Source organism: Callospermophilus lateralis, chromosome 1 (genome assembly GCF_048772815.1).
Source record: "Callospermophilus lateralis isolate mCalLat2 chromosome 1, mCalLat2.hap1, whole genome shotgun sequence".
Lineage (NCBI taxonomy): Eukaryota > Metazoa > Chordata > Mammalia > Rodentia > Sciuridae > Callospermophilus > Callospermophilus lateralis.
Genome location: NC_135305.1, coordinates 79,002,609 through 79,021,745, shown reverse-complemented (window position 1 = coordinate 79,021,745; position 19,137 = coordinate 79,002,609). Strand labels below are relative to the sequence as shown.

Here is a 19,137-nt window from a genome sequence, read left to right as displayed (position 1 = left end):
CACAAACAACTTCAATAAAGGATTACCAACAAAGAAGAAAACCTTTAACATTTCTTCAGAAAATGAACATCACCTCACTCTTAGAACCTTCCCACCTTCTCCCACTAAAAGGTGATATTCTTAGCCAGAAAGAGAAGCAACATAAGTTTACCTTTATAATTACAGCATTGATAATACCTGAAGAAAAACAAATGGCCTATTGATTTAAAAACTATTAAATACTAATAAGGCATTAGAACACCTTAACATGTTTTCAGAAAAAATTAAATTGTGTAAAATGTGATTTTCAAAATTCTATGTAACATACAGAACCATTCCTAAGTGTAATTTGAATGTTAAATTACCCAACATCCATATTTCCAAAGCTGTTTTAATGGGATGTAAAAACCAAGGAAAAGTAACAAAAGACCCTTCACCTGCTTGGACAGGAGCTCCTTGCAGAGCGTGTACAATGAAATGAACTTTCGGGCTAATGAGCGTGCGTCCACAAAACCTTCGGCAACTAACATGATTTCACAGATCAGCTCGATGTCAGGGGCCACCATGGCACAGGGTCTAAAATATAAACATGAAATTTAGTTTTAAAATGTGATAAGGTCATGAGTCCAAGTTGCTTAAATCAAGTGATTAATCTGTACCAACATTCTCACCACTCCTAAGCAGATCACAATTACCTCTGTCAATCACAGCTACAAGACCCTTCCATTCAACTAAAAAACATCCACTAGTGACTGGTTACCTAGGAAAAGATGTAAAGTAAGAAATGGAAAAGTCTGGATGGAGGAGTCTTTAAAAAAAAAATCAGTGGATATAGTCTATAAACTCCTTTTTGTTTTGTTTTGTTTTTGTTTTTTTTCTGTTTTATTTTGGTGCTGGGATTGACACACAGGGTATTCAGCATGCTAAGGAGCCACCCTACCACAGAGCTGCTCAAGTTCTTCCAGTAGGTTTACCAGCCTGGTGTTTGTCACTGCAAAAAAGAACAACAGTGGATAATCTATGAGAGGCCAGCTTTACCAGTGGCTAGGGGTGTGCTGGCAAAGAGGGAATGATCATCCATCCCCAAAACAGTGCTAGCTAATTTCCATGAATAAATCCCTTCACCATGGCTGCTTTCAATCTAGCCTTCCATCCCTAAACACCATGCTGAGAGATGTGCTGTAGATCAGCACTAAACAGACACCACAACTAACCTTCAGAGCATAACCATTAGTAAAATAATCATAAAGTCATGAGTTGAGTATTTGTGACCTTTGCTGTGATACAATTTATTTAATCAAGAGTTGATATTGCTGGGCACGTTGGCACACACCTGTAATCCCAGCAGCTCAGGAGGCTGAGACAGGAGGGTGGCAAGTTCAAAGCCAGCCTTAGCAAAAGTGAGGCACTAAGCAACTCAGTAAACCCTGACTCTAAATGGCTCAGTGGTTGAGTGCCCCAAGTTCAATCCCTGGTACCAAAAAAAAAAAAAAAATAGAGTTGATAAAATTTATCTTTTGTCAACAGCTAAACCAGCGGCTCATACAATTTGTGAACACTTAACCATCAGCTCTCAAAACTTATATAAACCATCTTTAGCATAACACTGCCTGGGGCCAGCCTGGAGAGACTTTTGAAATGAAAGTCTAGAAAAACATAGCTTTAAATTCACCTGGTTTTGGAGGTGTCTTTCAAAAAGTCTTTCCTAAAGATCGTTGCGAGTAATAGCAACATGTAAAAAAACATGCCGTTCAATTAAATCTAGGCACAAAGAAGGAGCAAGAACAAACAAGCCCATTATTTTAGAGTTTTAAAACTACATCACAATTAAAAATTACAAACTCAAGGAAGAATTTGTGGACTTTTTTTTTTTTTTTAAAAAAAAACACAACATTCTTGTCTTTTCTATTTGGCAGATTATTAATTATTTTTTTGGAAATGTTGTAGAATATCAAGCTAGGATCTAGTTAGAAATAAATCTTGCTTATAAACAAAAAAACTACATCGCAGTATTTATCTACCTGTTTTGGTAAATATAATTACAGTCTACCTTACGCACATCACATTATCCTAGACATTCCCCAGGATTTATTTCTTAGGTTATGGAACACTTCATGTATCTAAGCTGATCCCCTACTTTTCCTCACATTATTACTATTCATCATATGATAGAGGAAATAAAGATAAAAAGTAAACAGGGGAGAGAAAAGACCAGCAATATTTACATATTTTAAGCTCAAATTAATATAGATATTGATTTACTTTTATGGTGTTGGTTATTGAACCCATGATCCCATGCATGCTAACCATGCACTCTACCACGGAGCTACATCCCTACCCACAGATAACATTTACTGAGCACTTACTCCATGCCATATTAGAGTATTAAATTTACCCTTCCACTTAATTCTCACAATACTATCAGGCAGCTACTCCTTTTACATGCATTTACAGAAGTACAGACTGACATCTCCCAAAGTATATGTGCTGGCCTGAGGCCACGTGTTGGTAAGTGGTGGAATCAGGAGATTCCTAGGACCCAAACATACAATCTCTACTCATAAACAATGCTTTCTCCACCCAGAATCTTCTTTAGATTTTACTGATACTAACAAATGCTGCCATATCTTATTCCTTAATCAATATTTATGAACACATCATTAGACAGTTTCAAATTTTGAGACTCAGATAAAGAAACACATGAGATAAATTGGGTCATAAATATTTTAAAAACCTGAAAAGTTGAAAAATTTTCACACAAAACTTTCCCTAAGGGGCTGGGGTTGTGGCTCAGTGGCAGAGAATGTGCCTCACATGCATGAGGCACTGGGTTCCATCCTCAGCACCATATGAAAATAAATAAATAAATAACTTTCCCTAAGCATAAGATAGAGGCATACCTGTTTTATTATTTTTTAGGTGTTCTGTAATTATTACATTTCATTTCTAGGAGAGTTTATCTAGAATTTTTTTGAGAGAATATAAAGTATTATATTATAAAATTACTATGTGAGAGAAAGCTGTTATTATGAGAAAAGAAAAATGTTCAATATAGAATGTTAGAATATTTGATTAACTATTAGGGAGAAGGATTATTTAAATACTCACTTCATATTACCTACCAAAATAAGTTCTCATTAGATGAATTACATTGAAAAACATGAAAAGATTAGGAAATTCATCACACATACATGTGACTGAGTATTTTAGTAAGCACAAAGTTTCCTGAACTCTTTTTGAAATTAAATAGAGAAAACTATGCAAATAAAAAAATAGAAAATTCAAATGAAATATGGTTAAATATTTAGATGAGTGTGAAGGCAAATTTTAAATTAAAAAAACTGAAAAAATAACACTAAATACTACAGAGGTTCTTACAACATTATGTAAAGTAGTATATTATTTTGAAGGCACACTAAATAAAAGACTCAATTGTTAACCCTAAGAATTCCTGAAAAATAAAACTGGTATGCTTCTATCTTATCCTTAGGGAAAAAGAGAAAGAAGACAAATTACACACATCAGACATGGAATTTAGGACATCACTACAAATAGTGAAAGAGTAACTTGAACAAATGTATTCCAACACATTTGATAATCTAGACAACAAATTCCTTACAAGATATAGATTATTAAAACTCATTCAAGAAAAAAATTAAAAATCTCAATTGCTTTATATGTTTTTAAAAATTCAATTATTAAAAAGATTCCCAGGAAGAAAACTCTATGTCCAGATGGCTTCACTGATTAATTCTATCAAATAATTATGGACTAAATAGTAATAATCCTATACAAAGTCTTAAGAAAATAGAGAACATTTGCCAGCTAATTTCATGATATTAGCATCATTGTGATGCCAAAACCAGACAAAGATTATAAGAAAGAACACTACAGACCAATATTTCTCTTAGCATAGTTTTTTTTCCCCTTCTCAGTACTAGGGATTGAACCCAGGTCCTGACACATGCCAGGCAAGCTCTCTACCACTGAGCTCTAGCCCCAGTCTCATAGCAAAGATTTAAAAAAAAAATCTTAACAAAACAGCAACATACTGAATCAGCAATCCATGTAAAAAATAACACCTGACCAAGAGGGGTTTATCCCAGAAATGCAACACTGAAGGACTTTAGCATTGGAAAATAAATCTAATTCAGCACATTAACAGAATAAAGGGGAAAAAACATGAAAACTACAAAACACCATCACTTGTAGAAAAAAACAATTAAAAATTTTTGCAAGCATCTGCTAGGCAGTTTTCTGAGTATAATATAAAACAAAACAAATTGATAAATTTATTAAATTTAATCATTAAGACAAAAGGATAGACACAAAAATAAGAGAAAAACTTTGCAATGTGTCTATCTAATGAAGGAATTTTATGTAGAATACAGTACTTCACAAAAGATGGTAAGAGGGTGGCCAGTAAATTCATGAAAAAATGTTCATCATTAGAATGCATGGAAATGCAAACTAAACCCACAGTGACACACCACTACATATCTACTGGATTGGCAAACTCTAAAAAGACTGATCATTTCAGGTTTTGACAAGAATGTAAAGTGACTGGAATTCTCAGGTATTAATGGTGAGGTTGCAAAATGGCAAAATCCCTTTTGCAGTGAGATTGCAGATTTTAAAAAGTAAAACACACATTCGCCATACAAGCCAGCAATTCTATTCTTAGCTACTTACACCAAAGAAGTAAAAACATGCATTCATGCAAAGATTTATACCAATGTTCCTATTAGCTTTATTTATAATAGCCCCAAACTAAATGCATGTCTATCAGCTGAATGAATGACAAATTGTAATAGGATAATAGGTATGTAAGAGCATACCAATCAGTGATAAAAAGCACCAAAGTTCTGAGAAGCTCAATGATGGGGTGAATCTCAAAACCATAATAATCAAAGAAAGATGCCAGATATAAGTGAGTACATACTGTATAGGTTCGTTTGTATCTAAGAAAGCTATTTAATCTATAATCATAGAGAACAGGTCTGAAGTATGTGTGTGTGTTGGGGGGTAACTTTAGAGGCATGAGAACTTCAGGGGGGTATGTGAAGTACCTTTGGCATCTTGACTGCCATAGTGCTCACCAACTACATGCTTAAATGGGAGCATATCATCGCATTAAATTATACCTGAATAAGGTGATTTAAAAAGATAAGTGAATTATAATGGAACCAGATGTAGTTGCATAGATTCCCTTATAGACTGCTGGCAAAGATATTCCTTGGCAGAGTGTTTTTAGAAAGCAAGTCATCAATAGGCATTCACCTAGTAATTCTACATTTAGCAATTTATTCTGGGATAATTATCAGAAATAAGAATATTTTTTATGTGAATAGATATTTATAGGCTACTTTGTAATCATAAAAATCTAAAAGGAAAAAAAACCTCTACATGTCAGACAGTAAGGAATGGTTTCAAAACCACAGACAAGCCATGAGAGGGACATTTTTAAAGCTACATTAAATGATACTTTCAAAGAGCCTCCAAAAATATAAAATAGGTATTTTAGAAATGTTAAATGAAGAGAACTGAATAAAAATCATGCTTACTATAATTTCCTTAGTACCATACAATGTAAACTGGAAAAATACCCACAACAACCATTATTTTGGGTGGGATTTTAAGATTTTTTCTTTATTCTTGTCCATATTTCCCAAATATTTCATAATATGTGAAAATTATAATAAAACCTAAAAATAGTTAAACTTACCAAATAACTTTGAAATACTGATTTTGAATCCTGGTTTCCTAATTTACAAGCATTAATTTACCATGAGGAAAATTTTTATTATAAAGGGATCCCCAAGAAATACTGAGTTTTCCACAGGAATTCTCAAGTAAAAACAAATCACTTAACAGTGCAAGCCAACAACGTTAGGTGGCATGAGTGTACCAGATGCTAAGTTGTAAAGCATAACACTTGCCTGAAAAGAGCTTTGAGATTTTCTGGTAATTCTGTTCGACCAGCATATCCTGGGTTCATAGTAATAAATATTCCAACTGATGGCTTCAGTGTGATAGCTTCTCCAAGAAATACAAATCTACCATAAAAAGAATGCCGACGGAATTAAATGTGCTCATTGAATATGAACGTGCATTGACAAATGCAAAACACTGCAAAATGCAAATTATCATTAGAAGGCTGTGTATTCTGTGTGATTTCTTTAAAATTCATAAGCATACATATTTTGAATATGTTTTGAAGCATGTTTATTAAAAAATATCCTCCCTTCCCCCAGAGGAATTACCAATATGAGAAGTACTCTTTTTTATCTTAGCATACCATAGTGTCCTAGAATACACAAACGAGGGCTGGACTGTTTTAACACTGAATCAAAGAGGAGAACATTTTTGCCTTCAATGTGGGCTGCAGTCCCTGAGTGGGATACGGCATAGATGGAAATTCTCCATGTCAAGAGGAGAAAGGGGCTCCCTGCTCAGTCTTTGTCTATTTGCTCACGGCTCTCTTCCTTTCACCCTATTTATTCAATAAACATCTACTGATATTACTGAGAGGTAAAACGGCATGATGGTTATGACAGCTAGCTCTAGAGCCAGACTGTGAATGTTCAGAATGCAACTGTATCACTTTAGGCATGTTAATTATCCTCTCTATGCTCCAATTCCTAGCTCTAATAATAAAAGATGATAATAATATGACCCACCGTATTTCATTATGTAGGAAGTTAAAAGAGATTATGAACGTGTCTGGTTAAGACCACCCTGATTCGGAAATGGTAAATGCTCAACAGATGTTAGCTATGACCATTGCTATCATTATCACCTGAAAGCACAGAGAATCAATGATTTTCAGAAAAATTTGCAAGGCCCCCATTAGGCTGTTGATGGCCAGGGTAATGGAATGGTAAAGGGCTATAAGAGCCAAATTGAGAGATGAGTCGAAAAAAACTTTCAAATGGATCAGGGAGACAAAATGCAAGGCTGTCTGAACAAGATCTCTGGCTGAAAACGGGGAGGACTCAAGTATTGTGGAGCTGGACCTTTAACCCAGAACAGGGAGGGAAAAGATCTGGAGGAAAAATCCACCATGTTTAGGACTCACAATATGTTATCTACTGGATAATTAAAAGCAGGTCGATTTCTGCATAGTCAAGGTAAACATGGAGAAGTCTTCATATCCTAGATGCAGGCAAAGGAAGGCAGACAAGGCTGCTCAGAGAATGGGAGAGAAGTAGCTATTGCCACATCTCACCCCCTACATAGCAGGGACAGCCACCAGCCAAAGGTGTGGACCTCTACAAAGTGGGCCACAAGATACTGCAAGTTGTGTAGTCCAGGCATGCTTCTATCTCTTAAATCCTTCCTTGAAGGCAAAGGGAATTTCATCAACTCATCAAACAATGAAAGAGCCTCCAGACTGCAGGTGGCCAGCCTAAGGATCAAGGGACAGGACTCCAAAATGTGGACACTGGAGACTCCCAGGAAATGTGGCTGGGAATCTTCAGAAATCACTGCATGGTCAGTTACATAAATTTCCACAACAAAGGAGGGCCTCAAATGGCATCAGGGTTTCATCTAATAAGATTTTCACCAAGGTAAACATGGAGAAGTCTTCATATCCCAGGTGTCAGGCAAGAACTAATAAAATATGGCTGGGGATCAAAGAGAAAAGAGATGAACTTCTCTAATGTGGCATTAGGGTAGGGGCAGGTAAAACAACAGGCATCTAAACCTAGGAAACTGGTGTCTCAGGCCCACATAGGGAAAAAACGGAAGTTTTCTAGAAGATGGAATCATCTGGATGTGTCCACTGATAAGCTGAATACTTCTAGAACAGGTTCATAGTTCTAATGGGCAAGATAATCCTTCATCAATGGGGAGATTAAAGATACCGTCATGCACAAGATAGCTAACTGAGCAAAACACCCTTAAAAAATGAGAGGGATAGATCAGCCAAATAAATGAGGTTGCATTTGTATAAAAACAAAAACAGGAGTTTTATAAAGAGAACCAGAATTGTGCTGTGTGCTAGTCTATTTCTTATACGAAGCCATCACACCCTAATTGCCAGCTGTTTTGCCATCTGGATCATGGCATCACATACAGGAAGTGGTTCCATTTTGGATATATGTGAATAGTTTTTTGCCCCAAGTTACTGAAAGAACTTTGAGTTTTCATCTACTGGGATGGGGCAACTAACCAAACAGATGATGGTAGAAAGTCTAAGATTTTGATTTCAGACAAATTAAACATGAGAGGCTTCTAAGACATCAAACTGAGTCCTGAGGTGCCCCAACAAGCGGAAGTTTTCATAAGTCTAGAGATGAGGGACAGGAGGGTAGCCAGCTGGGAGGGAGCTGGCAACATGGAGATAGTTTCTGAAAGCCAAAGCGCTAGATGAAATCACCAAAGGAGAAAATATAGAAACAGGAAAGAAGTTCAAAGACTGTGATACTCAACATTAATAGCTCAGAAAATAAAAACAATAAAACACAATAGCTAGCTTTACCGTGGTGCCTACTATGTGGAAGACACTTGCCCTAGTGCTGTCCACTGAATCACCACAGTGATCTATAAGGTGTATGCTAAACTTTTCCCCATCTTATAGGTGAGATGCAGCCAGGAGGCCCAAGGAAAGTGGGAGGTGTGGCATCCTACAAACCACATGAAGAAGTGAATCACACAGTAGGAAGTCAGATGCTTCCTGCAAAGTCAAGAAAGAGCATGGAGAACTAATCACCAGATTTAGCATCATAGAAGTCGTTCTTTAGAGATTCAAGAAGCATGATAGGATTTTATTGTATTCAACACAATAAACCACTAATAAAATGGGAGAATATGAAAAATAATTCTTCAAAATTAACTGTTTTCTTATTTCATACAACAGAGAGGTGGAGTTACCTGCATTATTCCATGGCACTTTTTCTTTTTGAAATGAGAAAAAAGCCGTGTGGCACTCACCTCTTTTTCCTGTTTCTGATGGCATCGTGGATCATTTTCACTTGCACTGCCACCACAGACAGGACCTCCACAGCAATGCGATTGAACTCATCAAAGCAGCCCCACGCTCCTGTCTGCACCAACCCCTTGTAGACATTTCCTATGGACTAAATGACAACATGAAGCATTCAGAGTTGCGTTGAAGGGGATTTCAAGCATTTATAGGTTGAGTCTTCCCAATCTTCAAATCAAAATGTTGCAAAACCCCCAAATATTTTAGTGCCAACATGATGCAACAAGTAGAAAATTCTATGCCATGAAACTTTATTTCATGCACAAAAATATCAAAAGAATCGTATAAAACTGCCTTCAAGTCTATGTAAAAGGTCTATGTACATAAAATATAAATTAATAGTGGGTTTAGACTTGGGACCCAACCCCAAGATAGATACCTTATTGTGTATAAGCAAATATTTCAATCTGAAAACAACTGAATCCACTCTCTTCTGGTCCCAAGGACCTCAGATAAGACTCATTCCAAACCGAAATAATGTTGTTAGAATTTTATACATTATTTCATAACTTACTTTGTAGTCCATTTGCTCTGAACAGTTGAATACATAAACCATCATGCCAAGGGCACGTCCAAGATCTTTGGTGGTTTCCGTTTTCCCTGTACCCGCTGGGCCAGATGGAGCCCCGCTCATGGTTAGATGAAGTGACTGAGTTAGAGTAATATAACACCTTTTCACAATAAAAAACAAACATTACAGTCTCATATGAGATGTCTATAAAACATTTGGGGCAATTGATTTTCTTAAAAAACATTTAAGCAGCTAAGGTTGGGAATATGGTAGTAACACATAGTATTAATGTATTTGTCCTTTGTTCATGCTACAATGTCAGAATATCTTATATCAAATTTATTTTTATGTTGGTTAAAACTACTAGAGAAGAATGGATTGGCTTATTTGTTTATTGGTCTCATTTCCTAAGAGGTGTGTATTTGAATACAAACAACAGTTAATTTGCAATGCAATTGAATTTCTAATTTATCTGGGTAAGGATACTATTAACATGTCAGACAACATCTCAAGCTATTGTTTATTTAAAAAAAATAGAAATCTTGGATTATATATGAATTAAACACTGACCATATTAAATCACTACCTAATAAATGTATTAAGACTTAGATATGTACATTTATAAATACATAATATGCAAATATAATTATTTTAATGTATAAGGCAAATATGCAGTGATATAATTTAATATATTAAAACATAATTTTAGGAATTCATTTTGGAAATGTTGCTATATGCATTTATATTACTGTAATATTATTGCAGGAAAGAGAAGATTCAAGACTGAAGAAAATCATGCTAAGACAGAATTCTTGTTTTGAAGGAAAGATTAATAAATAGCAAAGATCTCAAATGGATAATGCTCTTTATTTGGGGTTTCTTCAGGTTTATAAATTATTTTTGTCATAATACAGAGATGGATCTAGTGGACAAATACATGGAGGTCAAGACACGAGTAACTGTCTACTTTGCAGATCATCAGATGTTAATCTTAATCCTTTTGACATCATTATGTCTCAGTTTTCACCTCTATAAAGTGAAGTTTATTGTAAAGACATGAAGAAAGCCAAAAGAAAATGCCTTGAGGAATTCAAACTACTCTGCAAATAGAAGAAATTACTTATAAAAATGGAAGGTTTTTTGAATTTTACATCCACTGCATCTTATATCCAAGTGCATCTTACAATGAGTGGAGTGGAAAGACTTCTAGATGAGGATCGTCTGTAGAAGAGACTATATATCCTCTTGTAGGCTTTTCCAGTGGTTATAAGTTTGGGATGGACATGGCTACCTATATCTAGATTTTCTACCCATCTTTCAAACAAGAGTGGCCAAGTGACCAAGCTCCAACCAACATGGTATGTACAGAAATGGCACTCCTAAGCCAATTTCCTTGAAGATGTGTGACCTGGGTTCTCCATCCCCCTTTTCACTGGCTGAAACAAATATGGAAGTCTTGGATGGTATGTTGGCCACCTGCCAGTCTATGCTGCTGGCTCACTTGGCTCTGGGCCGATATGTGAGACATCAGCTTCTGTTAGTTAGGCCATTTTATTTTGTGGTCTCTCTATAAGAGCAGTTTAGCCTCCATTCTCCTAATTGATTCACTGTATTTCAGCACTAGTCTATCGGGTACAAGCTGACTGGTCTGTCTCTGAACCTGCCCACATAAGAAAGACACTGTCTACTTGCCTAACTCTCAAAGAGATGGTCAGCATCAAACAAGACATGATGAACATGTATAAAGGACATCATGATGTTAATGTAAACAATTTCATGCAGAGAATGAAATGATAAAAAGATGCACACAATGCAAACATCCACTATCAGAATGAACATTCATCTTCCTTTCTCCATATTTTTGGTGCACTATAATTATACACTAATAGTGGGATTTGTTGTTACATATTTGTATGTGCTCATCTTCCTTTTAACTTTAAAATAAAGTGCACAATTTTTGAAATTAAAAATTTAATAAGCCAACAATCTTCACATGTTGATAAACTTAAAAATGCTTCTTCCCTTTTATTCATGTGTGCTGAGCACTGATTCCCCTCTTCTCTGCACCTCAGGTCTGTGCATAACTGGTTCTGTGTTATCACTAGGTCTCACCTTGAATGCTCTCTCAATCTGTATACATTGAGTATCCCAAATGCTCCAAAATATGAGCTTTTTTGAGTGGTGACATAATATTCAAAAAGTCCCTATTTTGAATCACTTCATACTTTAAAGTTTCAGAGTAAGGATATTCAACCATAAAGTCTGCCAATATTTCAAAATCCAAAAAAGTCCAAATCTGAAACTCTTCTGGTCCCCAAACATTTCAGGTAAGGGGTATCAAACGATGGTGGATTCTACCTTCAAGAGACTTTTAAACACATCATCCTTTTTTGTCGTAACATGATTACCTAAAATAACTTATTCGTTTATTGCTCCTCTTCATCCCATCCACTCACACTCTTCTCTAACTCTTCTCTAAAATCAATGTTCACTATTGTTCACTATTGTCACGATCAGTTAACATGCATGCTACTTTCATACTGTTCATTATTTTCTCTCATTCCCTTCTTTTCAATATCACACATCAACACTCATGCTAGGAGACTTTGGGCTTGATTTTTCTCATCTGACTCAAACTTGAAATTGTTACCTGTCAGTTAGAGGAGTGATCACCAGTCGAGGACTATTTCCTAAGTATTCATAGAAGTACTGGAACTGGGCATCACAGATATTAACAATGCAGTGTTTCTGGGTGTCCTCCCACCGGTGACGGAGCTGAGATAGCCAAGCAAAAGCCTGGGGACTGACGACCTGGAATCAGTGCATACTCATTACACACAGGACCCTGATAATTTTGAGACCACAGATTTGTTAATGTAATCAGATGTATTGGATCTCACTTTATTTCTAAAATCTCATGAATAGGAAAGCCCTTGTATGCTATTGCAAACTGTAACTTCATATAGATGGTTGACTACTTAATAAGAAATATATATGTAATATGTTTTCATTTTAAAGTGGCTTTTATGTGAAACAAGATCAATTTGTTCAAGCAATGCTTCTTCTTCTTTATGAATTGCCCCAGAGGATTAATGTTATTACTTCATACTCATATCACCAAAATCCAATGAAGAAATATACATTCTATACAAAATGAGACATAATCTACAATTTCTGTATCTCAGTATAAACTATACTTTCAGCCATGTTCATTCTAAAACCAGTTTGTTCTTAGTATAGATACTTTTCATTTTCATTTCATATTTCATCACAGCAAATACTATTTTTTCATTGCTATTCTTTCAGGTCTTTACTCAATACTATATATTTCTCTGCCAGCTTTAAACACACACATACACACACACACACACACACACACACACACACACACATTATATATATATATCCTCTTTCAAGGTATATGGGACCTTAGGGTTTCTTGAAAATCACTTCAAGTTACCAAAATTAGTATCTACTAATTGATGACTATGCAGGGTTCAGCATTTTATTTTAGATGGGCAAGAATTATACAAATGATCTTCTTAGTACAAAACAAAGTATGCATCTTTAATCATAATTCATCTTCCTACAAATGAATCAGCAGACTGATAAGACAGTACAAAAGGTACAAGGCCATGTTCAAGGAGTAGTCATCAACAGTTCATTCTCAAAATGAGAACACTTGGTAAATGGTGTTTTGCAAGGATCAATTTTGGATTAAATTAACATTGCTCACTAATGGTACTGAAGCTGGGTCAAGGCATGTTTATAGCTTACACGAAGAAGCATTTTCTTGTAGTTTTCAGAGAGAATTACATTTACTTTGATTTTAATAAGGGTAGAAATAAGTAGAAAAGAAACAGAAGGCATTTTATAATACCTGCATGCATCTAAATTGGAAAAGGAAATGTCTTACTGTAGTATAACCACCTCCAGAAAAGGGGTTTAAAGGAAGTGGGGTGATGGGGATTGTGGCAATGTTGTTCAATAGACAAGTGCATTTCTGGCATTCATAGGGAGAAATGTAGTTTAAGGGAAAAGGGTGAGAAAATTCTCCTTTTACATTGAACACTGACAGCATCTAAGAACACATGGACTTTTTGAAGAGATAAGGAAAACATGTCACTAAAACACTGAACAGATTAGAAAAACTTCTTACAAGTGAATTATCTAGCTATGACAGGAAAAGATACAGGATAACCAAAGCAAGGCAGAATTATGACCAACATCAATTTCTTCAAGGGGAAGTAGATCAAAGCCAGATGGTTTAAATGGCACAACATCTTATTGCTACCGGCTATGTAAGTCACACAGGTGAGAGTCGCAGGTTTTTGGGCCAATGTGGTTATGCACAGAGAAGCCAGAAGACAGGGAGACAAATGCATTGACATTTCATGGTCCTTTCTTTTGGATTGAGTTTTGGATGATTGGAGGCTCCTGCATTGGAAAAACCCTTTGAGATATTTTTTGGGGATTACTCTCGTCAGAATAATATATTAGCTAACCCAAATCAATACACCAAAAATAACTAGAGCTTCTCAGGACTAATTAAACTGTATAAACGTTGAAAAAAACAATGATTTTCTTGGAACTACTCTGGCATAAATACCATTTTTAGGAAAAATAAAGTTTCTACAAACAACTTGCCTTCTGAGAAATAAGTTTTGCTACCACATCTCTGGCATGGACATCTATGGTACAAATAGTCATGATCTTCTGCCTGTCTCCAGGTGGAAGTTCTCCCAGCAAAAGTGTAATCAGTGTATTCAACTGAGATATCTAGAAGAAAATTTTTTTTTTAAAAAAGGAGAAAAGTTACGAATGCATAACCTAGCATCCCAATAGTCTTCACATTTTAAAAGAGGACTTTAGTTTATAAAACAATTTTAATTATTATACCACTTGATCCTCAAAGAGACCTAGGGTGACACAAATACTGTTACTTCCTCATACAGGTCAAGGAGCTGAAACTCAAGAGTAGACCAGTTATCTAGGGAACAATGACACAGCCAGGAGTAGAAGAGGGGTTTCCTGGCTGCCTGGAATGTACATTACCCACTACTGATGATCTAGTCCACAACTTTACTGGAACATGAAGTGTCTACAAATTTAAAGGAAAAATAAAAGTAACTCAAAACTATAGGAAGGGCTTAATGGCAAGTTATTTTCTGCCTTATAAAAATTCACCTAACAACTAGTATTTATTCTGTTTTGTTTTTGTGTGCAAGACAGTAATGATTACTGAGGAAATATTTAGACCAAGGATTATCTCATTTCATTGTTCTTATTCATATTTCTATTCTTCTTTAGGCCTGTGGATATCAGATAAATATTTTTCAAACAGCTGGTCTTTTCTTTGGAAAGGAAATAAAATAACATGTAATGACAACTTAATGAAATAGATAATATTGCATTACAGATAGTAGAAGCAGATATTCTATAGCAAAACTTCGTTTCAAATGTGTAGGTAATACATGTGAACTTTATCTAATATAAAATATTTCTATGGTAAATTCTTGTCAGAAATGTTTGAAAGATGCTCTCCTAGGTGCAATAGTGTCCCCTTTTCTTTTTAACTCTGCAAAAGACAGTTACAAACTGTTAGCACAGGACAGAGTTGATAATGAATATGGAAGTTCATGAGAATCTCTCAGACCTGGGTAGCTGTCAAAACCAGGCTCCCAACTATACGATTCATACATCCCAGAAAACATTAAACCCTGAAGATTTCCCTAATATTGCTGTGCATCTGGACACAAAGTCACATAACTGTAGTGAGAAGGGAGAAGAAAGACGACAACCTTAACATGCACAGTTTACATGAAATGAGAATGCAGTTTCCCAAGCACTACCTACATTGCCTGTATCATCTCACTGAATCTTACAGCAATCTATCAGCACCCTAACCTTATAGATAAGGAAACTGAGTCATAGATGTATTACCACATTGCAGTGGGGGAGGGGGAATTCAAAGCGCCTGGTCTAACTTCAGAGCCTGAGTCTTACCAGTTACATCTCATGTTACTTGTCCCAGCCTTCACAAAGCTTAGCTATCACCTACAACCCTGAAGGACTGTAGTTATGCAAGAAGCAGCACAAAGATTTAAAATCAAATGCAAAAGAAAGCTTGCTTAATGAAATTTATGTATCAGGAGAGACAACCACTTTATAAGCATTTCACCTACTTCCTCCCCATCCTCCAGCTTTATTGAAGTATGACTGACAAAATTACATGTTTTTAATGTGTACAGTGTAGGATTCTGATATGTGTATACATTGTGGAATTATCACAATCAAGCTGATCGAAACATTCGCCACCTCACATAGTTATTTTTTGGGGAAGGAGATTAGATTGGTGCAAATACTCAAGATCTACTCTTAGTAAATTTAAGTGTACAATATATCATCATTTACTATAGTTGCCCATGTTGCATATTAGGTCTTCAGAATGTATTTGTCTTATAAATGAAAGTTTGGACCCTTTGACCAGTATCTCCCCTTTTCCGTGGTAGCCCCTAGTAACCACCACTCTGTCACTATGTGTTTGACTTTTTTTTTTAATTCCACATAAGCGAGATTATGTAGTATTTGTGTTTCTGTATCTTCCTTATTTCATTAAACATAATGTTCTTCAGATTCATCCCTGTAATTGCAAATGACAGGATTTCCTTCTTTTAGGTTGAATAGAATTCCATGGTATATGAAAACACACACACACACACACACACACACACAATGCTTTCTTTTTTCATCTATCGACACATACCTATGCTGTTTCCGTATCTTCATTATTTTGAATATCATTGCAATATTCATGGGAGTACAGATATTTGATCAAAATCATGATTTTATTTACTTTGAACATATACCCAGAAGTGGGATTGCTGGATTATAGATCAATTCTATCTTTAATTTTATAAGGACTCTCTTTACTGTTTTCCATGATGGACATACAATACTTATATTCTCACCAAAAAAAGAAAGTGCAAGATCTATGCACTGATGAAGTAAATGGAAAAAAGATGCAAATAAATGGAAAGATACCCCATGTCCATAGATTGAAATAATTTTTTTTCTTTTTTGTACCAGGCATTGAGCCCAGGGGCCCTCAGCCATTAAGTCACATCTCCTGCCCTTTTTTATTTTTTATTTTGAGACAGGGTCTCACAAAGTTGCTTAGGACCTTGCTAAGTTGCTGAGACTGGCTTTGAACTTGCAATCCTCCTGCCTCAGACTCCCAAGCTGCTGGGATTTATGTTTTCAAAATGCCCACACTATCTAAGGAATCTATAAATTCAGTGCAATCTATATCAAAATTCCAATGACATTTTTCGTGAAGGAAAAAAAACAATCTTAAAATGTGTATGAAACCAAAATAGACCTTAAGTAGTTAAAACAATCAAATGAAAAAGAACAAAGCTGGAGACATATCTCCTGATTTTGAATCATATTACAAAACTATAATAAAAACACTGTGGCACGAGCATTAAAATGTACTGGCCAATGGAACAAGACAGAGTCCAAACATAATTTTTCAACTAATTTTCAAGATAGTCACAAAAAAAACATAATGGGGAAAGGACAGTTTTAGTTTTTTTTCAATAAATGGGACAAGGAAAACTCTATATCCATATACAAAAAAAAAAATCACATTCAATGCAAAATGGAGCAAAGACGTAAATGTAAGACCTAAAACTATAAAACTCATAAAAGAAAACATGGGTAAAAGCTTCTGCCCATTGCAATGCTTTTTGGGACTTGACACCAAAAGCACATTCAATAAAAGCAAACAACAAAAACTTACACAAGGGGACTCCATCAAGCTTTTTAAAAAAAAAAAAAAAAAGAAAGAAAGAAAGAAAGAAAGAAAAAGCTTCTACACACATAGGAAACAATAAAATAATGAAAAGGCAACATAAATATTTTCAAATCATATATCTGAAAAAGGGTTAATGCCCTGAAATAGCAACCCATACAACTAAAAAATAAAACCACCTCATTTAAAATGACCAAAACACTCAAATAGACACTCCAAAGGTGCATACAAAGTGACCAATCAGTGCATGAACCAACATTAAACATCACTAATCATCAGGGAAACGAGAACCGAAACCACAATGAGATGTCATCTCACACCCATTAGCATGGCATTATCAAAAGGTCAAAAAATGAGTATTAGTAAGGATGTTTATATTATTACTAATAATATAATTATAATAATATAACAAAGTTATATTATTAACAATTATTTTATTATAACTTTAAAAATAGTCACATTTTAACAAAGATGTGATCATTTTTTCACATGTGATGTGTTCAGTGTTCATCATCCCCAAGCTTTTAAATACCATGCAGGCAAGGACACTGTTATATTCAATGCTTTATTCCCAGAGTCACAGAACTAGCTGGCAGTGTTTGCCTTAAGTGGACAAATGAATGTATCATACTAGACCATGCACACATAAGTTTCTAAATGAAATTATATACATGTTGGTTAACAAAGAGGTTTTTGGGAGCAGGATATTTTCTTTTTTGGGTCAAGATATCCAGTCTTCACTGTCTCAAATCTTACACCACCACCAGTATTTGGTGATGGACTTAATAACAGTAAAAGTGCTCTTTATGCCTTAAGAACATTTATAATTTCAAGCGCCTTCACTCAGCATTGTCTTGGCTGAGACTCCCAACAACCTGTGATTTCCACATTATTGATTCATTTTCCACAGAAGTTCAGTCAAATGAAAGATGATTAAAAATACAGCTTGTCACCATTATGTGCACAGCATCATATGTTGGGGATCTTATGCTGTCTCTCAAGATTAAGACTTTCCTGATGATACTGTTTCATGTGAAATAAAATTCTGTAATCATACAAATAAATAGTAGTTATAAAATGAATATTATTGGGGCAGTAGCATCAGGTAGCAATTACTATATGGTCAGACTATAATCACATACAAGTTTATGGTCTGAGACATCGAAATCAGTCCTTGGCAGCTTTTTAAAATATACACCCTATCTTGCAATTAGTACTTATTCTTGCCATTGGTCACAGCATTGCTGATTTTCTACTGGATCCAGGCTGCTTGCCTCCAGTTCACTACCTTTAGTCTCTGGAACTTGAGTGGCTATTTTAAAATTTCATCTTGGCTCTAAGTAGGATGTTAGTATAGCAAAAACCTGGGCTATAAAGCAGTGTAACTGAGTACAATCCACAAGGCCCACCATAACCCTGCACTGCTCTTTTCCCATCTTATCTCACTCCTCCCACACTGGGATTATCTTTGTTGCTCATCATGACTGCTTCAAGGTCACAGGAAGGGCTTCATCTGCCTGGAGTCCTATTCCCTGTTATCTTTGTACGTTGGCTTCCTCTCAACATTGAAGTCTTAGTTCAAATGTACCTCTTCAGATTGGCTTTCCCTGGCATACTATTTGCCACACCCTACTGGCCATTCATTCTATACAATCCTATTTATTTTCCTTATGGTGCTTAGGAGTGTCTTATTTAGCTCCTGTTGATTGCCTCCCCACTTTAACTCTAAAGGGTGGAGGACCTCATGTGTCCTGTTCTGTACCCTGCCTGGCACCATAGCTAGCATAAGGAATGTGCTCGTCACATAATCACTGCATGAGGGAGTAAAGGAAGAAAGGAGTA

The 19,137-nt window shown here is 35.5% G+C and overlaps 1 protein-coding gene across 1 annotated transcript in view; it reads right to left on the bottom strand.

Annotated features, from left to right (window-relative positions):
* The window catches only part of Dnah11 (dynein axonemal heavy chain 11), a 302,098-nt gene that overhangs the window by 174,879 nt on the left and 108,082 nt on the right, over positions 1-19,137 (bottom strand). Inside the window, exons 31-36 of the mRNA XM_076853784.2 lie at positions 14,127-14,258; positions 12,130-12,290; positions 9,483-9,639; positions 8,917-9,062; positions 5,919-6,035; positions 417-555 (exon numbers count right to left, since the gene is read on the bottom strand). Of these exons, the coding sequence (XP_076709899.2) occupies positions 417-555; positions 5,919-6,035; positions 8,917-9,062; positions 9,483-9,639; positions 12,130-12,290; positions 14,127-14,258 (852 nt within the window). The remainder of the gene's footprint in view (positions 1-416; positions 556-5,918; positions 6,036-8,916; positions 9,063-9,482; positions 9,640-12,129; positions 12,291-14,126; positions 14,259-19,137) is intronic.